The sequence below is a fragment of the Numenius arquata genome, chromosome 16, assembly GCF_964106895.1.
Source record: "Numenius arquata chromosome 16, bNumArq3.hap1.1, whole genome shotgun sequence".
Classification (NCBI taxonomy): Eukaryota; Metazoa; Chordata; class Aves; order Charadriiformes; family Scolopacidae; genus Numenius; species Numenius arquata.
Window position 1 is genome coordinate 12,826,142 of NC_133591.1, and position 20,707 is coordinate 12,846,848.

The 20,707-nt window shown below is 64.6% G+C and overlaps 3 protein-coding genes across 4 annotated transcripts; 2 read left to right on the forward strand and 1 right to left on the reverse strand.

Annotated features, from left to right (window-relative positions):
- Nucleotides 1–299: 299 nt before the first annotated feature.
- SLC8B1 (solute carrier family 8 member B1) lies at nt 300–5,792 on the reverse strand. The gene is made up of 15 exons (XM_074159852.1): nt 5,631–5,792; nt 4,926–5,078; nt 4,776–4,828; nt 4,614–4,671; nt 4,264–4,396; nt 3,987–4,154; nt 3,789–3,896; nt 3,638–3,694; nt 3,243–3,373; nt 2,917–3,058; nt 2,463–2,584; nt 2,113–2,266; nt 1,953–2,033; nt 1,338–1,402; nt 300–1,253 (listed from the first exon to the last, which is right to left on the reverse strand). Exons 1-15 carry the CDS (start codon nt 5,790–5,792, stop codon nt 1,056–1,058), a joined length of 1,785 nt encoding a protein of 594 aa, XP_074015953.1. The 3' UTR covers nt 300–1,055.
- A 2,653-nt stretch (nt 5,793–8,445) lies between these two features.
- On the forward strand, nt 8,446–12,682 carry PLBD2 (phospholipase B domain containing 2). Its single transcript, XM_074159853.1, has 12 exons — nt 8,446–8,651; nt 8,844–8,937; nt 9,038–9,196; nt 9,647–9,747; nt 10,165–10,379; nt 10,467–10,561; nt 10,637–10,797; nt 10,960–11,055; nt 11,345–11,416; nt 11,552–11,704; nt 11,858–12,020; nt 12,129–12,682. The coding sequence occupies exons 1-12, from the start codon at nt 8,452–8,454 to the stop codon at nt 12,294–12,296; spliced, it is 1,677 nt and encodes a 558-aa protein (XP_074015954.1). The 5' UTR covers nt 8,446–8,451; the 3' UTR covers nt 12,297–12,682.
- Nucleotides 12,683–14,992: 2,310 nt separating this feature from the next.
- On the forward strand, nt 14,993–17,825 carry SDSL (serine dehydratase like). 2 transcript variants are annotated; one of them, XM_074159715.1, is made up of 8 exons: nt 14,993–15,001; nt 15,950–16,090; nt 16,173–16,212; nt 16,309–16,448; nt 16,742–16,830; nt 16,941–17,168; nt 17,283–17,407; nt 17,545–17,738. In XM_074159715.1, exons 1-8 carry the CDS (start codon nt 14,993–14,995, stop codon nt 17,736–17,738), a joined length of 966 nt encoding a protein of 321 aa, XP_074015816.1. The 2 variants fall into 2 exon arrangements, with proteins under 2 accessions (XP_074015816.1, XP_074015815.1); XM_074159714.1 differs by lacking the exon at nt 14,993–15,001 and having other exon boundaries at nt 15,910–16,090; nt 17,545–17,825.
- Nucleotides 17,826–20,707: the final 2,882 nt, after the last annotated feature.

Genomic DNA, 20,707 nt, shown 5'->3' on the forward strand with positions numbered 1-20,707 from the left:
CCACTGGTGAACCTGCAGGAAACCACTTCCCCCAGCCCCTGGGTGAAACAGCTCCAGGGGGGACCGGGAACGTCACCCCCCACACCCCGCTGCGGCTGCTGGCTCAGCTCTAGAGCAGCCCAGGGTGTCCCCTCTCCCCCTCCGTGGCTCCGTGCCTGGTAAGGGCTGTGCTGCGCGGGCACAGAGCGGGAGAAAACAAGCCTCACAGCAAACACAAGTCGAGGTTGGGTTTGTGTTTGGGTTTTTTTATTGCAACTTTTTTTTGTTATTGGTTTTTGGTTTTTTTTTTTTTTTTTTTTACAGTGCCAGAGGTTACGCTGTGGGTGGAAACCTCCGAGTCCTTTCCCTACAGCTCTGTCCGCCCCGAGGAGGAAGAGGAGGAAAGTAGGATCTGAAACTCAGGTTGAAAAACATCGCTTAAAAAAAGCCGGGGAAACCAGCCTCCCTGGGTTGGTTTATTTATTTTTTTTCCCCCTCCAGCTTTACTTGCGTTAAAACCAAGCGCTGCCCTGGAGCTTTTTCTCACCTTCACCCCACCACGCTTTGCCTCGGCTGCTGTTTCCAGCCCGCGGTGCAACACGTCACGTCCTTTGCAGTGACAAACGTGTGCTCGGACCTTCACAGAGTCACCCCTCTTAGCACGACCGGCCGAGCCCTGTCCCCGTGGCGGGGGCAGGATGGAGATGGGGAGGAGAAAATAAAGCGGTTGAAGAGGTAAAACCTCCCTGGGCTGGAGCCACCATCTCCTCTGCCCCTGCCACTGGGACCGGGGGAAGCCGAGGTCTTAACCTCGCTCCTCCTCGGAGCCACCTCGAGTTAAACAAGATCAAATGGAGCAGGGAGAGGACGTAGCTCACGACAACCAGCTCCTCCTCCTTTCCCAAAGCACAACCAACCAACCAACCCAGCCTCCACCGCAAAGCCAAGGCTGAGCTGCCTCCAGCAGGGTCGGGGTTGAGGTGCCCTTGTCCCCAGGGAGAGGGGGACAGCGAGGTCCCGATCCGGCGGGGAGGCAGGAGGGAGAGCCAGGGATGGATGTGCATCCCCCGCCCGGATCAGGCGGCGGAGAGATGGATGACCCTGAACTCGGTGAGCAGGGCCATGCAGAGGAAGGCCAGGTAGTAGAGGATGAGGCAGACACCATAGGCCCTGCCCAGCTGGAAGCACTGCGCCGGCACCGACACGAAGGAGAAGACCAAGCTCAGCCCCAGGGCCCCGGCGAGGATCCAGACCAGGAGGCTGTCGGGTTCCAGCTACCAGAGAGACAGAGATGGAGAGTGACACCGGGGTCCTGCTGCCACCCTGAACCATGTCACCACGACCAGGGGCAGCCTTACCTTCACCACCAGCTGGCTACTGGTCATCTGCAGCAGGCAGCCCAGTCCCACACCAACCAGGATGTCTGGGGCACGTTCAGGATGGAGAGGCAGTGCAGGGGACCTTGGGGGAGGGACGGAGCCAGCCACCTTCCTCCCACCCCGGCGAGGGGGACAGCACCATCCCTCCTCCTCCCTGCTTGTACCCCGTGGCTGTTGCCCAGCCCAAAGTGTCACCCGTTTGTGGCAAACAACCTGGAGAGGCTTCAGCCTGGTCTGGGGACAACCCAAAGCCTCCTGGACGGTGGCACAGCCTCTTCCCCCTTCTTCCCTTTGGTAGATCCCAAATCTGCCAGACTCCAGCCCAAACCTCCACCCCCCTGGGGCTGGGACAGCAGTTGGGGACAGGAGGATGCTGCTGGTTCCATCCCTGCAGCTCCTAAATGCCACGCCAGCCCCTTTGCACTGTGCAGGCACGAGGGAGGTTGCCACCATCCCAGGGACTCTGGTCCTGCCCAGCTCCTTCTCAGGGGTCCCCCAGGAGCAGGGGCTCTCCCTGGGCTGTAGGCAGGGGAAACTGAGGCAGCCCCTGCCCCAAGCCCCCCCACCACCTACCCCCAGACACCCAAAGGATACTGAAGATGATGCCCCCGAAGCAGGCGGAGAAGGCCATGCGGGGATAGCCCTGCCGTGCCATGGTGAGGTTGGAGAAGGTGTCTGCAGAGGGAGAAGAGGAGACCTTGGGTGGTGCCAGGAGGACAAGTATGCCTGGGACAGGCACCGGAGGAGCCCTTACCACCGATGCTGTTGCCCCAGGCCAGCAGCGTCAAGCCCAGCACGGTGTTGCTCAGCTGGAAGATGATGCCCAGGGTCCGGAGGATGTTCACCAGCTCTGTGGCCGCAGCATTGATCCACATGGCACTGGCCAAGAAGCCGAGGAAGGCAAATACCTGCCGGGCAGAGGGGTAAACTGGTCCCTGGGTGGGTCCCACAGGACCATGCACACCTCCAGCCAGCCGTGTCCCTCCTAGGGACATCGGGGACAGGGGAGGAGGTCCTGGCTCATGCTCTGCCCCTAAGGACTCTCAGCCCAGGCTGGAGATGTTTAGCTCCCTGGTGGACATTCAGGGCTGAGGGACACCTTACGCAGTGATACTTGGGTGGCTCCTCATTGCTTGTGGTGATGAAGATGATGATGGCCAGGACAGAGCCAACCAGTGAGACGAGTCCCCAGACTGGGAAGACGCCCTGGATCTGGTAGAGTCCATCTGCGTGTGGAGGAGGAAGGGGGCATCAGAGCGGCCCTACGGGCACCACATGGGCTGGGGCAGGATCTGACCAGGCTCCTGGTATAAAGTAAAGCCTTGTCCCCTAAAGCCACCTCTACCCTAAGCCCTCATGGGGCTGCTCCCCTCCATGCCTCAGTTTCCCTAGGCAGGCCAGGCCTGCCCCATTTTTCCCCCAGGACCTGGATGCCAGGGGTCCTAAATCCCCTCCTTAGAGCGGGGTGCCAGCTCCAAAGGCCTCTTACAGTCCCCAGGGCTTTGGTGACCATCTCTGTCCCATCCCCTGGGTGTGTGGGGCTGCTCTGGGCTCTTACAGGTGCCTGACTTCAGGGTGAGGATGCAGAGCAGGGGGCTGGTGAGGAGGTGCAGGCAGTTGAGAGGTCTCTTCCAGTTCAGGTCGTCCTTGTCAGGATCCACCACAGGAACCGTGAGCAGCAGCACCACCTCCACTGGCACCTGGGAGGAACAGCCATGAGTGGGGACCCCCAAGATGGGACACCCCAGGACCTGTTTCCCACCTGCCTGCCCTTGTCCCACCATCCCCATTGCAAAGCCCAGGGGTGACGCAGCCCCAGGAGCTGGTGGGGAGGGGGACACCCCGTGTGGGGGCTCCTCCTGGCTCATGTCCCCCCCTCCTCACCTTAAAGACCTTGAAGACACGCCAGTACCAGGGCTTCCTCCTCCACTTGCGGTAGTCCAAGGGGCTGAGGGCACTGGTGAGGATGCGCAGGGAGGTCTCCCGGGAGGGGAGCAGGGGACGGTACTCCTCACCTGCGAGGGGACGCGGTGGCTGAGCAGGGTGAGGGGCTCCCAGTGCCCACAGCCACCATCCCAGTCCCTCCTGTCCCTCCAGCACGGGGCTGCAGTCACCAGCATGGACCCGGTGAGATCTCCCTGCCCCACGGTAGCCCCTGGCCACAGCCAGCCCGTGGGCTCAGCCACAGGTGCAGCAGCAGCCTGGGGGTTCTTGAGTCCCCCGGTGACCCCCCTGAGGACAGAGCGGTGCCACCCCCAAGCCCACTGGATCCTCCATACCGTAGTCCCCGCTGTTGGTGCCCGAGGACTCCCGCTCTTCAGGATCTGCCGGCAGCTCTGGGGGGGAGAGAGAGGAGAGGAGAGGAAGAGGATGGTGGGGGGAGACCCCAGCACACCAGGGGTCCTGTTGGCACAGCTAGGTGGCCCTTACCTGGCTCCCAGGATCCAGGGGGGGCCAGGCCTTCCCCCCGCTGCCGCCGATGAATGCAGGTGCAGAGCACCACGGTGAAGACATAGAAGACATAGAGCCCCAGGTAACCTGGAGTGGGAGGAGTGATGGGGGGGGGGCAGGTTATGGCACCCCCAGGCTGCCCCTGCCACCACCCCCCCAGTCCCCCATAGCACTCACCCAGAGCCCCTCCCAGCGTGATCCTGCCGAAGTAGAGGACCATGAAGGTGAGGAAGACAGACACCATGTAGAAGATGACATCCCTGAGGAAGGGCCTGGAGGCGGCCGTGAAGGGCTTGACCAGGGCAATGCCCCCGGCCACCACCGTGGTCACGAACACACCGGCACCTGCCAACGCAACAGTTCCCTCTCAGGGGAGAGATATCCCACAGCCCCAAACATCCCCCCAACCCATCACATCCCCTGAGCTGGCAGCCCCCGGTGGGGGTCTCCTTACCAAAGACGGCCCCAATGGCCAGCCCCGCCGTCCGTGGATCAGAGAAAGCCACCACAGCGCTGAAGACATCCGGTGCCCCGTTGCCAAAGGCCAGGAAGGTGACACCATGGAGAGGGGACGTCAAGGAAAAGACCTAGTGGCCTCCTCCCCACAGGGACACAGGGCACCTGCCTGCTCGGGCCACCACAGGACTTCTCCTGGTCACTCACCCCACCACTGTCTCCAGCTCATGCTCCAAATCGGTTTCCCCCAGCTTGGTGCCGAGGACTTGCAGAAGTGCCACCTCCCCCTGTCCCATACCTGCATCCCCCCTCCCCAGCCCAGGTCCCCTGTGACCCCCCCAAGGATACTGCCACGTTGTGAGACAGCTTCAGGTTGGTGGAGATGGCCGATAAGTTGGGGCAGAAGCTGGAAGGGCAGAGGAGGTGGGAAGAGGTGACGGGGCTGCTCCGGGACCGGGGGGCTCCCTGCTCACCCCAGGGACCGTCCCCCTCCTCCGCAGGGCTACTCACAACTTCTCCGCCGTCACGCCGAGGATGATGAACAGGTAGAGGAGCCAGAGAGCCTGCAGGTCAGGGATGGCAGAGAGAGGGGTCGGTGGGGTCTCTGCGCCCCCAAAGCTGAGCATCCCCCACCAGCATCATCCCCGCTCCCATCCTTACATAGAGAGTGACGGCCAGGGGCAGCAGCCGGGGGGGGAAGACACAGAAGACCCCCTGGAGGTAGTCAAGGAAGCCACCGTCCAGCCGGCAGTCGGGGTTGCTCCGGACGAAGCGGCACCACTCGGAGCTGTTGCGTTTCCGCACCTCCCAGCACTGCAGGGCAGAGCGTGGGGTGCTCAGCCGGGCACCCCGAGTCCTATCCCCAGCCCGAGCACCCACTGCCACCCCAGGCACCCACCACCGAGGGCTGCCATCGGGCACCCTGCCCCCCTGCCAGGCTGCTTTCGGCAGGTCACGGTCATCCCTGCCTCAGTTTCCCCAGCTGTGCGCGCGGGCCAAGGGATGTGCCAGCACCAACGGGGGTGTGAGCCCTTGTCCCCACCTCTGTCCCTGTCCCCAGGGCCCCCGCGTCACCCCCCCACCCAACCCCATCCATGGGAAGGCGCCGGCCTGGCAAGCGGCGAGGTTTTCAGAGGAGAAAACCAGCAGCGGAGGAAATCCTGGAGAGATCCCCGCTGCGATGGCGGGGACAGGGGAAGCGGGGACGAGATGGGACCCCACCACCCCGGCAGCACCTACATCCCTCCCACTACCCCCAAAACCCCTTCACAGCCCCCACATCCCTCCCACTACCCCCAAAACCCCTTCACAGCCCCCACATCCCTCCCACTACCCCCAAAACCCCTTCACAGCCCCCACACTCACGTCCAAGTCCCGGCCGTGGCTCAGAGCATCCCCCCCGGGAGGGATCGTGTCCCCCAGGTCCAGTGACAGCGAGGTCCCAGCTGGCTGCGCCCCACTGTCCCCCGCCAGCACCCCCACCAGGCTGAGCGCCCCGGCCAGGCTGAGCGCCCCGGCCGGCCCCATGGCACCCTGCCCCACGGCACCCTGCCCCATAGCGGGGGGCAGCCGCGGGGACGGGGCAGGGGGGCACCTACCGCTGGCGGCGGCCCCCGGGGAGGGAGAGAGGGGGCAGCTCCCGGCCCCCCATCTCACAGCTCCCCGGGGAGCGGGGGATTAAAAATAGTTAATTAAAATAAGAAAAATAGAGATAATGATAAAAACCCACGGTCGGGCTGAAAAAACACGCTGCCACGCCACGTCCTCGCCGGGGGGGGGGGGGGGGCTCAGCCCCGGGACCGCTCCGAGCGCCTGCGGAGCAAAAAGGAACGGGGGGTAGCGCGGAGAGTGGCGGTAGGGGGGGGGGGGGGGCTGGCACCCCCACCCCACGCAGGACCAGGGGCCACCCCCAAGCCAGGGAGGGGACGGGGAGATCCCGATGTGGGTGGGGATGGGGGTCCCCGGGTGGGGGATGTGGAGGGGGGGGGTTGTTGGGGGAACCCCACCCGCCCCGCGGACCCACCGTGTCGGCGCGGCCCCGCTGTTGTGCGCGGGCAGCTGATTCCTCCCCGGCCCCCCCGCCTCTTAAAGGGGCCGCCACCCTCCGCCCTTAAAGGGGCAGCGCCACTTTTTTACATGTGATTGGCAGGGTGTCTGCCGCGGAGAGGAGGGTCTCTGCCCCGTGTGTGTGTGTGTGTGTGTCCTGTGTCCGTCCCGTGTCCCCCCCCCCGCGCAGGCTGGACACCCACCCTGGGTGCTGCCCCCACCTAGCCCCTCTTTGGGGTGACCCTCTGAGACGGGGCGAGCTCATCACAGGCATGGCCGAGGATGTCGTCCCCGAGGGAGCCGCACGCTGTGCCCCCTGGCAGGGCAGGAGCTGCACAGACCCCCGTGCTGGTGGCCCCCCGACCCCACAGAGGGACCTTTGCTGCTGCCGGTGTCCCTCTCCGCTCTGAGCTATGGCACGGCTGGTGTACCCCACTGTCCCCAGCCGTGCCCCTGCCCCACATAAGCCCCCATACGGGGTTGGTTTGGTTTTTTTTTTGGGGGGGGGGAGGTGACTGTCAGCGTGGCCCTAAAGGGTGGTGGGATTAATGGGATTAAAGGGTCCGTTTCCCACCCCGGCCGGTTTCTCACCGAAGTCACTGCGCTGCGCTTGCCTCGGAGGGCAAGGAAGAGGGGAAAGGGAGAAAAATAAAACCCCAAAAGCAACACCCAGCTCAGAGGGTCTCTAACAGGACCCCCGCTCCGGCCCGGCACCCAAAGGCCAGTGGCACCCGCTGGGTGCAAGCCCTGGCCCTGCCAAGCGCTGCTGGGAGCCGGCCCCGGGGCCAGCGCTGCTTTCTGCTCAACTGGCTGTCCCCGTTTTAGGCCAAATATCGGTGCTTGCCACAGGGTTGGGGTCCCTGCCCACGCACCCGCTGCTCCCACCCGGGGTTTCTGCACCCACCTCTCCCTGCGTGGCCGGGTCCGGGTGGCCAGGGCCGTCTGGTACAGCACGGAGGGCGGGAGCGGGGAGGTGTGGGCAACTGGGCAGCACTGGGAAATAAACCAGCAGCAACTGGGAGCTGGTGGGGCGTGCTGGGTCATGCCACCTGCCCACAGGAGCGGTGCCTTTGGGGTGCTGCCCTGCCCAGAATAGCCCCAGGCGTCTGGCACCTTTTCCGGCTCCGAGGCTGATCCAATAAAAGGCATTACCGGTGCGTCCCTCACCCCCCCAACACCGGGCACCGGGTCCCAGCAGCACCCCCACCCCGGCAGCTCCTGGACGAGCCCCCTTCACCCCCGGCACCCACTGGGCGCCCCAGTTTAGCGTGGGCTCCGGAGCTTTGGGGTCTGAAGCTCCGTCCCTCTTCCGTGCTACTTGGCACCTTGCCGTGGCATGGCACGAGTGCGCCAGGCCTCGGGCAGGCGGTGGTGCTGCGGCTGACACCAAGCCGGGGGGCCACATAGGGCCGGGCCACAGGGATTGTATGCACCCCACGGTGATCTTGCCACCGCGGGTGGGGGGCTCCCAGCCCTCTGCCCCCGCCCCGCCGGGACACCCCTTGCCTCGGGGGACTTTGCCCGCTGGAGGAGCGGGGCGGGCAGTAAACAGGCGCCGGCCGGGATTGCACAAGGCCAGGGCTGCGGTGGCGCCGGGGCCCGTGGGTCGGGCACCAGCACCTCGCGTGTCACCCCCACACCCGAAACCCCCGTGGGGCCCAGACACACACCCCCCCCACCACCATCACCCCCCAAAGCCATCAGGCTTTCACTGAGCCGCTCCCCACGGGGTGCGCCGGTGGGACCCCACGGGGGGCACGCCGGGTGCCCCACGGCGAAGGGACCCACGCGTGGTCCCCAATGGCGGGGCACGGCTGCTGGGGGGGGGGGGGGGCGAGGAGGGGGTCAACTTGCCCACATCCCCCGTGGGCGTGGGGCGGGGGGGGGGGGCGCTGGAGGGCCTGGCTGTGCTGTGGAGGGGGGGGGTAGATGGGGGGGGGGGGACATGGGGGCGTGGGGGGGGTCAGGATGGGGGAGATGGGGGGGTTATGGGGCGGGCTGCAGGGCCCCCCTCCCGCCGGGGGGGGCACTGCAGGGGGCGTGACCGTGTTCTGGCCCCGCCCCTCGGGGGGCTGGCCCCGCCCCCCGGGGGCTGGCCCCGCCCCCGCCGCCGTCCCCCGCCCCCGCCGCCGTCCCCGCCATGGCGGCGCTGCGGGCGCTCATGGCCTTGGGGCTGGCCGTCGCCATGGCCGGGGCAGCCCCCGCCGGTCCCGTCCCGCCGTCTGCCCGCAACGTCTCCGTGCTGCTGGAGCCCGGCTCCGGGCAGCTCCGCGTCCTGCCCGGCCGCCACCCCGCCGCCGTCGCCTGGGCCAGCCTCGACGACCGCATCCCCGCCGTCGGGTAGGGACGGGACGGGGGACGGGGTGTCCCCGGGCGGGGGACGGGACGGGACGGGAGGGGACGGGAGGGGATGGGGGCTCGCACGGAGACGAGCGGGAATGGAGCTGTCGTGGGTGGGGCGCCCCGTCCCCCCCGTGTCTATGTCCCCCCCCCCCGTGTCCCTGTCCCCACTCATGTCTGTGTCCCCCCCAGGTGGGCCTTCCTGGAGGTGACCACCAACGCCTCCTACAGTGACAACCTGCAGGCCTACGCCGCCGGGCTCGCTGAGGCTGCCGTCTCCGAGCAGGTAAGGGGGTGACCCCCTCCCAGATCGGGGTCCCCAGGGGCATGACGCGGTCCCTCCCCCGGTGGCTGACCCCCGCTGGTGGTGTCCCCGTGTCCCCCAGCTGATGTACATGCACTGGATGAACACCATGGTGGGCTACTGCGGCCCCTTCAAGTACGAGAGCGAGTACTGCGAGAAGCTGCGGAGCTACCTGGAGGCCAACCTGGGCTGGATGGAGGAGCAGATGGGGAAGGGGCAGGACCCCGAGTACTGGCACCAGGTGAGGATGGGGTACCCCCACCCAGAGTGACCCTCCCCTGACATCCCCATGGGCTAATTGAGGCTTTAATCAAGAGGAAGGGGACAGGGCAGTGAGAGGTGCCCAGGGTCCTGGCTGGGCTCCAGGAGGGATGACGGGGATGTGGCCGTCGTGGATCCTCCTCCCCTGGGCGAGCAGAGGCGACTCGTGACCTTCTCCCTGCCAGAGCCTCACGTGCCGCTGTTGGGGTGCACAGGGGGGTGACTTGACCCCCCCCGGCCAACAGTGCTGAGTCACAGCCCTGCTGGCAGTGACACTTCCCCCCCTGTGTCTTCTCCCGTCTCTGCAGCAGCACCGGGACCCACCGGATCTGCTGTCCCCTGGGTGAAGGGGGGAGCTTGTTCCCCCAAAATCCCTCACCCCTCTTTACCCGCGGGAGCCGAGTGCCAGCTCTGTCCCCTGTCCCCGCAGGTGCGCCTGGCCCTGCTGCAGCTGAAGGGGCTGGAGGACAGCTACAACGGGCGCCTGGACTTCCCCCGGGGCAGGTTCACTCTGTCCCCCTTCGGCTTCCTGTAAGCTCCTTCTTGGAGGAGATGGGGGGGTGGTCGCCCCAGGGGTTGGGGTGCCGCTGGGGAGGTCCGTGGGGACCATTCCTGGATGTCCAGGGACGCACAGTTCTGCTCCCAATCCCTGTCCCCCATCTCCTCTGGGTGTTTGTCCTCTGCTGCTGGGGTGGGATGGAGCCAAGTGGGTTCTCCTCCTCCCCAGCACCATGGGTTGGGTGCTGGGTGCCCCCCCCCAGGCCCGCTGTAGCCCCCCTGCCTCAGTTTCCCCACTGCTGCCCAGGCTGCTGGGTGCTTGTGCCTGCCCCAGGGTGGGATGGAGAAACAGCCTCCAGCCCAGACAGATGGACAGAGAGCTCTGAGCCAGCTCGGCTCCTGGGCCAGGCTGTCCCCCACATGATACCCCGTGTCTCATGTCCCCCCCAGCCTGCTGCAGTTGGGGGGCGACCTGGAGGATCTGGAATCTGCCCTGAACCGCTCCTCCCCCCGGCGTGTCCTGGGCTCGGGCTCCTGCTCTGCCCTCCTCAAGCTGCTGCCGGGCCATCGGGATCTCCTGGTGGCCCACGACACCTGGACCTCCTACCAGTCCATGCTGCGCATCATCAAGAAGTACACGCTGCCCTTCCGCACCTCGGCTGCTGGTGCGTGGGCTGGGCTGGGGGGGGCTCTGTCTGATGCCCCCCCCCCTCCTTTCTGATGCTCCCCTGCTTTTGCATTCCCTTCTCCAGGCAATTCTGAGATCCCCGGGAGCATCCAGGTGTTTTCCTCCTATCCCGGCACCATCTTCTCCGGAGATGACTTCTACATCCTCAGCAGCGGGTTGGTGAGTGGGGGGGTCTGGTTCCTGGGGACCCCCTCCCTGGCCCCACTGCCCTCCCCATCGCTCCCCACCCTGTAGGTAGCACTGGAAACCACCATCGGGAACAACAACCCGGCGCGGTGGAAATTCCTGGACCCGCGGGGCAGCGTCCTGGAGTGGCTGAGGAACATCGTGGCCAACCGCCTGGCCCGCAGTGGTCCCGAGTGGGCCGCCGTCTTCCGACAGTTCAACAGCGGCACGTGAGCGGGGTGGGATGAGGGATGGGAATCCCCCCCCGTCTGTCACGGGAAGAGGGGGTTGGATGGAGGGATGCTCCCTCCGGGCAGCAGGGGTGTCCCTGGGGGATTCCCCCAGGGAGAGGCCGGCTGCCAGAGGGATGCTGTCTCCTCTCTCCGTGCCAGGTACAACAACCAGTGGATGGTGGTGGACTATAAGGCCTTCACGCCGGGGAGAGCCACCCCACCGCAGGGCCTGCTGACCGTGCTGGAGCAGATCCCGTGAGTGTCCCCCAGCGTCTCCTCTCCCGTCCCCGGGGGCTTGGGGACACCCTAGGGATCCCGTCTGCCCCAGCCCAGGGTGGGAGTTGGGCGATGGGGATGCAAACGCTGCCTGTCTGTGGGTAAAGGCTCCCCGGGGATGCTGGTGGTGGGCGCCCAGCACCCCCGGATGGTGGGAACACAGCAATGGGGACCCCCAGCAGGGTTTCCCCCCTTCCCAGCACGCCCCCCTCCCCATCCCTGCTGGATTTTCCCACTGCTCTGACCGATGCTCTTCCTCCCGGCGCAGGGGCCTGGTGGTGGTGGCCGATGAGACGGAGCTGCTCTACCAGCAAGGCTACTGGGCCAGCTACAACCTGCCGTGAGCTCCCTCCATCCTCAGCCCACCCCACCGATGCCCCGTGAAGGGGGACAGCCGATGCTGGCCTTGTCCCCCGCCTCCCCTGCCCCACCAGTGGGTGCTGACTCGCTGGCTTCATCCCCCTTCCCACCCCAGGTTCTTCGAGGAGATCTTCAACGCCAGCGGGAACCCGGAGCTGGTGAGGAAATACGGCGACTGGTTCACCTACGACAAGAACCCGCGTGCCCAGATCTTCCGTCGGAACCAGACGCTGGTCCATGACCTGGACTCCATGGTCCGCCTGATGCGGTGGGTGCCGGGGAGACCACCCCCTCCCCAAACCTGGGTGTTCCCCAGGGATTTGCAACCCACGGGGGTGATTTTTTCATCGTGATAAATTAATATATATGTGGTTTTTTTCCCCCCCACCTTCACCACCGCTCTCCCTTGGCCGCTTTGCAGGTCCAACAACTACCTGCGGGACCCGCTGTCGCGGTGCCGGGGCTGTGACCCCCCCCAGAATGCAGAGAACGCCATCTCCGCCCGCTCCGACCTCAACCCCCCCAATGGCACCTACCCCTTCCCAGCCCTGCGCCAGCGCTGCCATGGGGGCACCGACATGAAGGTGGGGGGGCCAGGGCAGCCCCGGTGGGGGGGCTGGATGTCCCTGGTTGCCCCTTCCCCATGCTGACTTGTACCCCTGTTTTTTTCTCTCCCCCTCCCCCGACACCAGGTCACCTCATGGGGCATGGCCCCCACGTTCGGGCTGGTGGCCGCCAGTGGTCCCGCCTGGGACGACGTGCCCCCCTTCCGCTGGAGCGTGTCCCCCTGCAGCGCCCTGCTGCACATGGGACACCCCGACCTCTGGACCTTCCCCCCCATCAAAGTCCGCTGGGACTGAGCCCGGCTGAACGCGTCCGTCCGCCCGCCCACGGGCACCCGTCCTGCGTGGGGACCCCTTTCTGGGGGGCAGCTGGGTGATGGTGGGGGTCGCAGCGCTCTCCCCTGTCCCCAGGGGACTGGCTTTGGGTGCACGGGGGGATCTCCTGCCCCCCTGGCTCTTTCTGCTTCTGCCTCTCGCTGCCACATCCCCGCGGTGCCAGTCGTGCCCCCCAAGGGGCCGTGCCCCCTCCCCACCGTGGGACCCCAGGGCTGGAGCTTCGTTTGGGGGGGGGGGGGCTTCTCCCAGAAAGATGGGGGGGGTCCTGGGAGGCTGGGGCTCGCCCATGGGGCAGAGAGGAGGGGAGCAAGCTGGTTTGGCTGTGACAAATAAAGCGGTTTGCGTGCAGCGGTGGTGGTGGCTGTGCTTTGCGCTCTGCTGAGATTCTCTGCTGTCTTGTATAAGGGTTGGGCTCACGCAGGGGTCTTCTCCCCCCCAGATTCACAGGGTGCTCCCTGCTTCTCTGCTGCCTCCCAGCCCTGGTGGAAAGGGGTGCAGCCAGCCAGGTCGGGCTCTTTTGGGGTGCAGGCTCCTAAATTTTCTCTGCCGCTTCATCAGGCTGGGTACCCGGTGTGGGGCAGAGCTGCTGCAAGGGGGGAGCCCGGGGTGTGGGCTGGAGGGGCAAAGTCCCACCACTCACCCCCCAGGACGAGGTGATGGTCCTCAACCCTTTTGTCTTCCCCTGCTCTGCCACCTGTGTCCCCCCCCAGCCCCGAAACTCCCCTTGCAAAATCCTCTTACTGCAGCTCCCTTGATCCTCTCCCTCTCGTTAGGAATAACGAGGTCATTACTGGGGGATTAATGAGCTGGTGCTCGGCAGCGCTTTGAAGGTGCTAGGTTCCCACCAGGGCTGGGGGGCCCTGGGGCTCCCCAGGGGTTGCACAGGGCTGGGTTGCAGCAGGTCTGGGCTGTTGGGGTGCTGGCACCTCAAAAAGCTGGGATGGGTGCTGGGGTGTCCAAAACCTGCTGTGCTGGGGGGGGCTGCAGGTGGGGTGGGGGGTGGCAGAGTCTGTCCCCTGATGTCCCCATAGTGTGTGGTCTCCTGGGTCTGGGGGTGCTGCTTGGGGGGACCCTGTGCCTCAGTTTCCCCAGGTAGGAGGAGGTCACTGTCACCGAGTGACAGGGCAGTGAGGAGGGACAGGGACACCAATGTGAAGGACGGGGCATGCTGGAAATGCAGCGGCGGCAGCTGTGTTGCCGCTTCCCTCGCTTATTTTATCTTCTTACAAGTGGAAAAACAAACAGAAGCGGTTAAATACCACCCCAGCTTCAGTGGCCCTTGGCTGAGGCCGTGTCACCCGGGGACGCTGGCCAGGGGATGTGACCGGGTGACAGCCTGGCATCGCCTGCCCTGGGACAGGGATGGAGCTGAGGGGGATGCGGGGTAGGAAGGGAACCTCGAGCACCCCAGGCCTGAGCTAAAACATGGTGCCCTTGCTGAGAGGATCCCCAACATCCTCCCTGTGAGTTGGGGGGTGTCCTTGTGCCCCTTCCGCAGTGCCTGCCACCAAGGGTCCCCAGGGCCCACCCTGCCCCATCCCCAAGGAAGCACTTGCAGCCCCTCTGCCTGCTGTGGGAGTTGCTCCTTGGGCCCCCAGGGGAGCTGGAACTTGTGTGCCCCCCACCTTCCTTGGTGCCCCTGTTCACAAAATCCTCATGGTCCCCAGCATTTCCAGTCCCCGATGTCCCAAAAGCAGCGTGGCTCAGCACAGAGGCACCTGCTCCCTCCAGGCAGCGCTGTGCCTCTGTGCCGACCCTGCCCATACTGTGTGCTGTTCACTCTGAAGCCTAATGATGGTGTAAGCACCAGGGGGTTAGTTAATTCCCTGCCACCAAAGGCCAGCTCCAACAGGGACGGGGCTCCGTTGGAGCTCATGCCCTGCTTGGTGCCTGTCACCAGTGGTGCTCTCAGGGGGGGCTTTGCAGCACAGTTGGGGTCAGGGGGCTGAAATCCCATGTTCTGGGGTCTGTTTCACTGCTCTCCGCCTGGCAGCGGGTCAGAGGCAGGGGGAGTAGGGGGGGGTTCCCAGTGCACCCCATTTGGCTGCATCGTGCATGTGCCAGCTCGTGTGCAGTGGGCCCCCCCTTGGGACCCCCATGGAGTCACCATGGAGGAGGAGGAGGAGGAAGAGGAGGATGGGACTAACCTTGTGCCAAAGCGGCCTCTGCTTTCAGACCTCTCCTCCTCTGCGGCTGCGGGGCAAGGAGCCAGGGACAGACCTTCCTCCAGATCCCACCTTCCTCCTCCTCGGCCACTGGGGACAGAGCCAGACCCTCTCTGCAGAGGTAGGGCACACGCTGGAGGGACCCTTACCCTGGCTGGGGAAGGGGAGGGCGGGGGGAATGTCACCAGTGCTGAGGTGACAAGAAGCAGCCCCAAAGGAAAGGGGGGACTCTGTCTGCTGGACCTCGGGGCTCGGCCAGGCTCTGGCTGGGTCCCTCCAGGTGCCCTGTCTCCAAGGGATGCTCATGGGGTCCCTGCTCAAGCTGTGTGGGGACTGTGTCCCCCCCAGGACACATCCTGCCTGTGGGGGCTGCCACGGGGTGGGGGGACTCGGTGGAATGGCTCCGTTTGGAGGCGATGGGGAGTGTCTCGGCTGCCCACTGGGGATTTGGGACTGGCAGGTTGCCTTCGCTACCCTGGGTGTCTGGGTCAAATGGACAAAGTCCTCAAATCCCCTGGGACACGTTTCTGGCTGGACCTGAGAAAAGCTGGTGCTTGTGCCCGGTTTGGGGGGGCAAACCCTTGGGGACCTCCAAAGTCATTGAGGAGCTGCCTCTCCTCTTTTCCCTCTCTCCTGGGTGCCCGCATCCCGTCTCCTGGGCATGCAGGATGTGGCTACCGGAGGCCACATGTGGCTGTCCCCGCTCAGGGCAACCGGCACCGTGCCCGGGCCATGGCTGGGTGCTTTCGGCACCCATCCAGCCCCGCCGTCGGTCGGAAGAACCCAAGCAGGGTGCAGGGAGGCTGGCTGCCTGCCCGGTGCGCTGCGCAAACAGCCGGGGCCGGGGCAATCTTTAACCCCTGCCCCTCGCCCCGCTGCGCTGCAGGGACTTGGGGACGCTGGCACAGCCCCTCCGACGTCACCTCTCCCTCCTCCGTCCCCCAAACTCAGCTGCGGGTGAGGAGCTGGGGACGTGCAGTGAGGCCCTGCGGGACGGGACACCAGGTAATACCCACCACGGGGTGGCCCTGGCTCAGTTAGGGGACAGGGTGTGTGGGGAACACTTGGGGACACCAGGGGCTGAGGGACCAGGAGGATGGAGGAGGAGGTGACCTGGCTTGTCCTGGGGCTCCAGCAGGGAGGGCCCATCACTGCCCCCCGGGGCTTGGTGCTGCTGCGTCCTGGAGCTGGGAGGGGACACTGGGGACAAGCAGGGTGATGCCACCTTGTCTGCCCTGGGCTGCAAGTCAGCAGTGCCAGCGCCTTGTCCTCTGAGTTCCCTCGCCCCTGCAGCTCCCTGTCCCTCCGGAGGGGCTCCTGCACCCCATACAGAGTGGGCAGCGGGGTAGTGTGGGGGGACCCCACAGGGAGCAACGGGTGCCACCCCCACCTCTCCCCGGCAGAGCATCCATCGCTGGGGCCATGGCAGCCCAGCCCCAGGGATGTGAGAAGCCCTTCCACATCATCTCCCCTGTCCTGGAGAGCCTGCCCCTCTCCAAGGCCGCCGGCACCAAGGTCTACATGAAGCTGGAAAACGTTCAGCCCTCGGGCTCCTTCAAGATCCGGGGCATCGGCCACTTCTGCCAGGAGGTGAGCGTGGGCAGGAGGTGGGGGGACAGGACAGCGAGGGGGACACAGCCACCCCCTTCCCTTCTTTCCTCTTGCCTTTTAGGCTGCCAAGAAAGGCTGCCGCCACTTCGTTTGCTCCTCAGGTAATTGGGATGGTGGGAGCTATGGGGGGATGCTCGTGAGTAATATGATGGGGTGCAGGGGGGGCTCGAGCCCTGCCTGACCCCCGCTTTCCGCAGGGGGGAACGCGGGTCTGGCAGCGGCGTACGCGGCCAAGAAGCTGGGGATTCCAGCCACCGTGGTGGTCCCCAGCACCACCGGCCCCACCACCATACGCAAGCTGGAGGAACTGGGGGCGGAGGTGGAGGTCTCTGGCAAGGTACCTCCATGGCAGCCCCCTAAAACTGGGGTCTGGGGTGGGGACCAGAGGGGGCTGAGCCTGAGCTCAGCTTGCTCTGTGATGCCGGGGATGTCAAAACGTCCCCCTCCTGCCTCATCTGCACCCCAACATCACAGCAGGGCCACCCTGGGGACCTCCCCCCCAGCCCAGTGCCCTGCGTGGGTTTCTGGTGTCCCCCCAGCCCCACAGTGATGAGGGACCCATCTCTGGGGCATGAGGGCTGGATTTGGCCCCCCTGAACTCCCATCGTCCCCTCCCCTCCCCGGGCCCAGGTGTGGGATGAAGCCAACAGGAGAGCCCTGGAGCTGGCAAAGACTGAGGGCTGGGTCAGCATCCACCCCTTCGACCATCCCTTGGTGTGGTGAGTCCTGCCAGGCCTCAGCTCCTGTCATCCCCCCCACCATCCCCAGGGTCCGGGCTGGCTCGGGGTGCCCCCAACCTGCATCTTCCACCCTCCTCCTTACCCCACAGGGAGGGTCACGCCAGCCTGGTCCAGGAGCTGAAGGACTCACTGGAGACCAAACCGGACGCCATCGTGCTGGCAGTGGGCGGCGGGGGGCTGCTGGCGGGCGTTGTGGCCGGCTTGCACCAGGTGGGCTGGCAGGACGTCCCCATCATCGCCGCCGAGACGTGGGGGGCTCACAGCTTCCACGCGGCGCTGGCAGCCGGCCAGCTGGTCACCCTGCCTGACATCACCAGGTGAGCCGGGCTTTGCGGGAACGGCCATGTGTGCCACGAGTTGGCAGGTCTCAGCCCAGCTCACTGAAGGGTCCCCAGGACCACCCTGACCCCCTTCTTCCCCTCCTGTCCCAGCGTGGCCAAGTGCCTGGGAGCCAAGACGGTGGCGGCGCGGGCGCTGGAGTGTGCCCAGGAGTGCCAGGTCATCTCCCAGGTGGTGGAGGACACGGAGGCTGTACGAGCCGTGGAGCAGTTCCTGGGTAAGCAGGATCCAGCTGGAGGTGACAGGGAGACCGCCAGGTCTTGCGACTGGCCTGGGATGTGCCGGAGTCAGGGGGGATGATGGGGACGGAGGGGGTGGGCGTCTCAGCGTGTCCCCCCGCTCTTGTCCCCGCAGATGACGAGCGGATGCTGGTGCAGCCGGCGTGCGGGGCCGCCCTGGCCCTGCTCTACACGGGGCGGCTGCAGCGGCTGCGGGGCGAGGAGCGGCTGCGGACCCCCCTGGCCTCCGTGGTGGTGGTGGTGTGCGGGGGCAGCAGCATCCAGGCGGCCCAGCTGCGGGCCCTGAAGAACCAGCTGGGGATGGAGTGACACCCACCCCGAGGAGGGGGACGTGACGGAGCCCTCCCGGCCACCCTCTGCTTGTTTTCCTTCCCAAATAAAGCCTCGTGGATGCGGTGCCGGACTCCTCCCGCAGCCCCAGCACACAGCATCCATGTAGGGATGGGGAAACTGAGGCACAGGGGGGTGGACAAGACCGGGCAGGGATGGAGCCTGTGCCTGTCCCATGGCAGGATGGGGGCTCCCACATCCCACTCTGCCCCTTGGATGTGCAAGGCGTCCTCCTCTGTGCCCCCCCCCAAAACCCCTCCGTCCCCCCTCCCCTGCTCTTCCCCAGGCTGTTTGGACTGCAGCTCCCCGCCTCAATTAACAAGCGCTCCCTCTCTGACTAATTACTTTGCTACTGTCTTTATGCATTATTATTCTAATGATTATTAATTATTACAATCTTCTCCCATTCCTGCCGCGCTGTCTGCGGTCAGACGAGAACAACACACAGAGACCCGCTTGTTACAGTGATTTATTGGTGGAGCTCCCCGGCTGTGTTTTAACACCCACGGGCTCCGAGGTGCACCAACACATGTGTGTGTGTGTGTGTGTGTGTGTGTGTGTGTACTCCAGCCCGGAGCCCCCGTGACCCCCCTTTTTCCCCCCATCCCACTTTTTTTTTCCATTCCCCCCTTTCCTCCAGGCTTCCCCCCTCTCTCCCGTTCCCACTCTAGTGCTCTATTTGCTTTTAGCCCTTTGCTATTGCACCTCCTGGGATTTTTCGCGTCCCCCCAATGACACTTCTCCCCCCTCTCTCCCCCCATTCCCAGGCAATGTGGGGTCTCGCTCCCGCTGGGACTCCCCAGCCCCACCTGCTCCCCCGTTCCCCAAGATGCTTGGCCCATGCCCCAAGCATCACCCGGTGATCTCAGGCAGGGAGATAAGCCCTTTCCTGCCCCAAAACCCTTCTCAGCCTCCTCCTCCTCCCCTTGGGAGCAGAGGGGGCTCAGTCCCAGGACCGGCTCAGCCCCCGGATCACAAGCATCCCCCCATGAAACCCTTTCCCCTGGCCCCTTCCCGGGACCCGGCTGCCAACCCTACAAAAACACCCTCTCTGGCTTCGGCCCTTTTCCTCTCTCCCCCAATACATCCCACCGGCCAGGCCAGACCCCCAGGTGCTTCCTGGAGGCCAAAACCCCATAAATCAAAACTCTGCCGCTCCATCGTGGGCAATATCTTATGTAAAAAGGTGTTCCCAGGGAGCACCGGAGGCTGGAGAATCCTATTACGAGGCACACTATTAATTATAAGGAGTCAGCCCAACCTACTCCAGCCATTTTTTATCCCAGGTCCAAAACCTGATTACTTTCCACCTTCTGCAGACCTTCCCCTTCCGAAAAAAAAAAAGGGGGGGAAAAAGGTCAGAAAAAAAAATAGCATTGGTGCTTGCCCAATGGCTTTTGAAAAGGAATTTATTCCCAGGACTGATGCTGCCCTGCCGGGTCCCGGGAGGAGCCGGGAGCTCACGGTGGTGTTTCCTCAGCACGGTCCCACGGGGCTTATTGCTGGAGGTACATGTCGGCATGACTGCAGGGTTTGGGGTGACTCCCTGAGCACCCCAACAGGGAGCTTTGCCCCCTCCTTGCCTTGACGAGGGAGGGCTCAGTCTTTGGGTGCCAGCTGTGGAGGGGGATTGAGCTTTGGACTTCTCTGGCAGGGACATGGGGGTGCAGGTTATCTGGGGGACACCCTGCTGGGGGTGGGCATGGCCTCAGCTGGTGGGAGGTGGCGCATGGTCACCCTGCAGCTGGAGGCAGGCGTGAACCCTGGGTGCTGGTGCCTTCTTGGGACTGCTGGGGTGATGGGGACCCCCATCTTGGTTGTGATGCTGTACCTTGAGCCCAGCTGCAATGGAGACCCCGACCCTGGCTGTGTTGGGGACCCTGGCTGTGGTGGGGACCCTGGCTACCACGGGGACCACTGTCTTGGTTGTGATGCTGTACCCTGACCTCAGCTGTGACGGGGACCCTGACCCCAGCTGTGGTTAAGGGCTGGGATAACAGGGGGCTGAACCCAGCTGCTCCCAGCAAGGCCAGCTCCGTGTCCCGTGTCCTGGATCCATCCCCTGTGCTCTCCCCAGCCATCAGGTCCCTGCTGCCAGGACCAATGGGTGTTTGCTGGGACCAGCAAGCCCCCGGCTGGTGAACTAGGGAGAGGTTTGTCTCCTGCACCCAGCTGTGTGCCGGCGGGTCCCTGCTTGGGTGGCTGCTCCCGCTGAGCCCCATCCCCCCTGCACAGACAGCTCTGTCCCCCTGCACGGGAGGTGGCACCAACATCATCCAAAATCCCTCCTGCAGCCTGTCCTGTCCAATGGACAGGGTGTCCCAGCAGCCTGCAAACAGCCCTCAGATGTGTGCTTTGGGTTTAATAATAACAATAATGATAATAATAATAGCAGCAGCCAGTGTTCACCCAGTGAATGACCTTGTGCTCCATTTTACAATCCTGAAAATTATGCTGGGAGGATGTTATTTAACAGCACACCCCATCCTTATGAAAAGTCCTTGTTACCTGGTATCACCAACAGCCTGGAAGGGGTGGAGCAGGAGCTCTGCCCCTGCCTCAGTTTCCCCACCTGTTAAAGGGGGAAAAGGTGCTTTTCTTGGTGGGTGATGAGAGCCTGGTGTCTTTGTGATAGTCCCAGCTCCTGCCTGAGGGATCCCTCGGGGCTTGGCCTGGCTCGTTTGCCATCCCGTTATTAATGCTGGTAATGGTATAGGAAGGATAAATTCCACCACTTGGCTGAACAGAGAAAATATGCAGAGAAGTGGCTGGCTTTTCATAAATCATCGGTGCTCTGTGCTACAACCAAGCCAGGACTTAAAATTCAGGTCAGGAGAGAGGGACTCTCGTAAGCCAGTGAGGGAAGGTAATTTATTCTGTTTATATCTTTTTACTGCAAGACAAGGCTGGGGGGGGGGGAACAACTCTGCCATGATTTTGCATTTTAA